At 63.5% G+C, this 3,118-nt stretch overlaps 1 protein-coding gene across 1 annotated transcript in view; it reads right to left on the reverse strand.

Annotated features, from left to right (window-relative positions):
* Window positions 1-3,118, reverse strand: part of HMCN2 (hemicentin 2) — a 150,510-nt gene that overhangs the window by 5,272 nt on the left and 142,120 nt on the right. The window contains 6 exon segments of the mRNA XM_007453133.1: window positions 60-194; window positions 902-1,024; window positions 1,135-1,197; window positions 1,350-1,587; window positions 1,918-2,039; window positions 2,140-2,277. Of these exon segments, the coding sequence (XP_007453195.1) occupies window positions 60-194; window positions 902-1,024; window positions 1,135-1,197; window positions 1,350-1,587; window positions 1,918-2,039; window positions 2,140-2,277 (819 nt within the window).

Genomic DNA, 3,118 nt, shown 5'->3' on the forward strand with positions numbered 1-3,118 from the left:
ACCCTGGCAACCAATGGGTCCCCGGGAGTCGGGACAGCCCGGCACCATGCCCCTGTCACCTTCACAACCGGCTCCATCAGTGGCCACCCGGAAGCCAGGCCCGCAGTTAGGGAGGCAGCGGTAGGACCCCAGCAGGTTCACACAGCGCTGTCCCTCTCGGCAAGGATCGGCCTCCCAAGCGCACTCGTCCACATCTGTGGGGGGGATGGGGGCAGGGGTGCGTGAACACTTGTCCCCAGGCCCAGCCTACCCACACAGGCTTTGTCCTTAGGCCCAGAAGCCCCTGGCAGGAAGGTCCCCACCCCTCCTGCTAGCTCTGTCCATCATCTCGGCACCCCCAGAAACACAGAGCCTCCTCTGAGGGACCCGGAGGCCCTGGCCTGTAGCATCTGAAGTGAGGCTGCAGACAATGCCCTTTGGGTGCCCCAAAGAGACTTGGCCACACCAGGCCCCGCTGGTGGGATGGAGGGACAGACGTGTGGGATCAGAGTCCAGACAGCGTCTCAGGGTCAGATTCATCGTCCAGCAACTTCATTATGGGGGCAAGCAGGGCAAGCGGGCCAGATGGGTATCAGCTCACTTCCAAGCCCGGTGGACTGGAAATGCCCGCTGAGGGCTGGGAAAGCTTCTGAGGCCACGTCCAGGCTCAGTGGGTGTGCGTGCCGTGAGCACGTGGTGGCCACATCCATGTCTTTAGAGATCCCCACCGCCCCTCAGTACTTGAGCCTCTCCCCTCTGTGGCCCTCAAAATAAGAAGTTCTCAGTGGGAACAGGGCATGGGAACCCCTAGGTTCACGTCCCCTGAGGGATGTGCCCCCTGGCCAGGGTCCCAGCCCCGGAATCTCCCTGAGCACACCTGGGCCGGGTCCAAGACGAGCCTCTCCACCTGGGGCCCACTCACCTCTGCAGGTCCTTTCGTCCCTGGCCAGGGTGAAGCCAGCTGGGCAGGAGCAAGAGAAGCGGCCGGGCACGTTGCGGCAGGAGTGGGCGCAGGGGCTGGGACTGCCCGAGCACTCGTCCCTGTCTGCGGGGTGGGGAGAGGTCCAGTGGTCTGCGCTCACAGGCCCTCCAGCCCTCCGTCCCTCCCAGGCTGAGGCCTCCCTCGTCCCTGCCGGGGTGGGGAGGCATGCTCACCCACGCAAAACTCTCCCTGGGTGTCCAGCTCAAAGCCCTCTGGGCAGCCGACTTCATTCTCTTCTGCTAGGCAAAGGGGACAGACCCTGAGGACACGAGGGCCCCAGTGCCCAAGGCGCCCGGGAATAGAGAGCCCAGGCCCTTGTGGGGGCCCTGGCAGGATCTGGCTGGGGCAGTGGGGGGTGGTGGTGGTGGAGAAGGGACGGGGGCCTCACCAGCTTGCAGGGCCGTGGAGAGCTGGAAGTGCAGGGCCTTGGCCTCGGGGTCGAAGGCCGAGCTGATAGCAGAGGCCCGCAGGTGCTGCACCAGCTGGGGCTGGGGGCCCTGGGCCGCGTCGTACCGGATGCTGTGGTTGCCGCGCAGGAACGAGAGGAGGCTGTCCTGCAGGAAGCTCTGCGTGGAGCCCACAAAGAGCCGGCCGGGCCCCGTCTGCACGTACTGCTCCTGGAAGTCCTGCAAGAGGCCGGCGGGGAGGGCATCACGACATCGACTTCCAAGGGGCGAGGGACCCTCTGCCCCCAGTGGGGACGCTGGGGTGTGGGCCTCGTGGGCCCTTCGGCTCTTCTTCCAAGCAGCTGGGCACCCTCGAGCTGTCTGCGAAGCTGGGCCAGAGCATCCTCCTGCCGTGGGGTTACTCCTCCCCTCGGCCCAGCCAGGCCACGCCCCAGACCCTGCTGGCGAGTCAGGAAGGAAAGTGGGCCCGGCTGCTAGGGTAGGGCTGGGGCAGGACATGCCACTCTCTCGCGCGCGCCCCATCTGCACACCCCAGGGCTCTCCCCCCACCTGCACTTGCAGATCTGCGTCCGCCAGGCTCTCGGGGACGATGCCATTGACCACCACGTCGAGGAGTAGGAAGCCATCGGGATCCAGGCCCCGGGCCACCTGGGTCATTGTGAGCAGCTCCCCTGCAATCCATCCCCACCCAGACTGGAGTCACCTCGGGGGAGAGGCCCTGGGCTCAGACCTCAGCCCCACCTGGCCCACCTCGGGGAGACCCCCGCTCACCTGTGGCAAACTCCACATGCGACTCCTGTTGGAAGCGGCCGCCTGTCAGGGAGTGGCCGTTCAGGGCATCTCCACTCTCTCTGGCCAGAGCCCAGTAGATGGGGGCGATGGCGACCACAAGCACCCGCATCAGAGGCCCTGGACGGGGTGGACACAGAGGCTGGGTTAGAGCCAGACCCCGAGGGCAGCCGCTCTTCTGCTCAAGATCTCTCTGCAGCTCCCTACTGCCCCCAGGAGAGCTCAGCCCCTTGCCTCCCTACCCAGGCCTAGCCCGTGATTGCCTGGGCCAGGAATTAGATCAGAAGGTGGGAAGCGGTGAAGACAAAAACTACTTTGTGGAGTAGTTGTGAAAATGAGCAAAATATATCTATACAAAGAAGTGCCTTTAATATGCAACTGAATTCAATAAATATTGAGGGCTACTGGGTCACCACAAGCATGGGACTGCATCGACCATCACTACATACATGCTGGACCAAGCAGAAAATCAACTGTCTCCTAACTTGCAGACACCTTCCAGAAGAGCCTGGAAGAGGGAGGATCGTTCTAAACCACTGACTTGGAAAAAAGAGCCCAGAAGTGCCCTGGACACGGATTCTCAGACCTTTTCCCGCGATGCCCAGCCCTCCTCTGAGGCCAGGTGGGGTCTGGGAGTGGGGAAGGGGCAACGCTGTTTGCTTGGGGCCAGGGATGGTCCAGCTTCTCAGCCAAACTGCTGGCTCAGAAGAGGTACAAGAGGGCTGATGTTCACAGGAGCCAGCTTGGCCCCTGTCCCTGGGAGCAGAAACTTCTCGGCCCCTCTGTGCCTCTGCTTCCACTAAACAGAGCCAGGCACGCGCCCGGCCTGGAGCCAGATGCTTCTCCATGGTTCCTGCTCCTGAAACTGGAAGAAGTATAGCCACACCTGGGCAGTGTCTCACTTCACTCCCTCTCTGCCGACAGCCAACCCGGAGTGGACCCCCCCCCCCCCCCCCCAACC

This window comes from Lipotes vexillifer, unplaced genomic scaffold (genome assembly GCF_000442215.2).
Source record: "Lipotes vexillifer unplaced genomic scaffold, Lipotes_vexillifer_v1.1 scaffold149, whole genome shotgun sequence".
Lineage (NCBI taxonomy): Eukaryota > Metazoa > Chordata > Mammalia > Artiodactyla > Lipotidae > Lipotes > Lipotes vexillifer.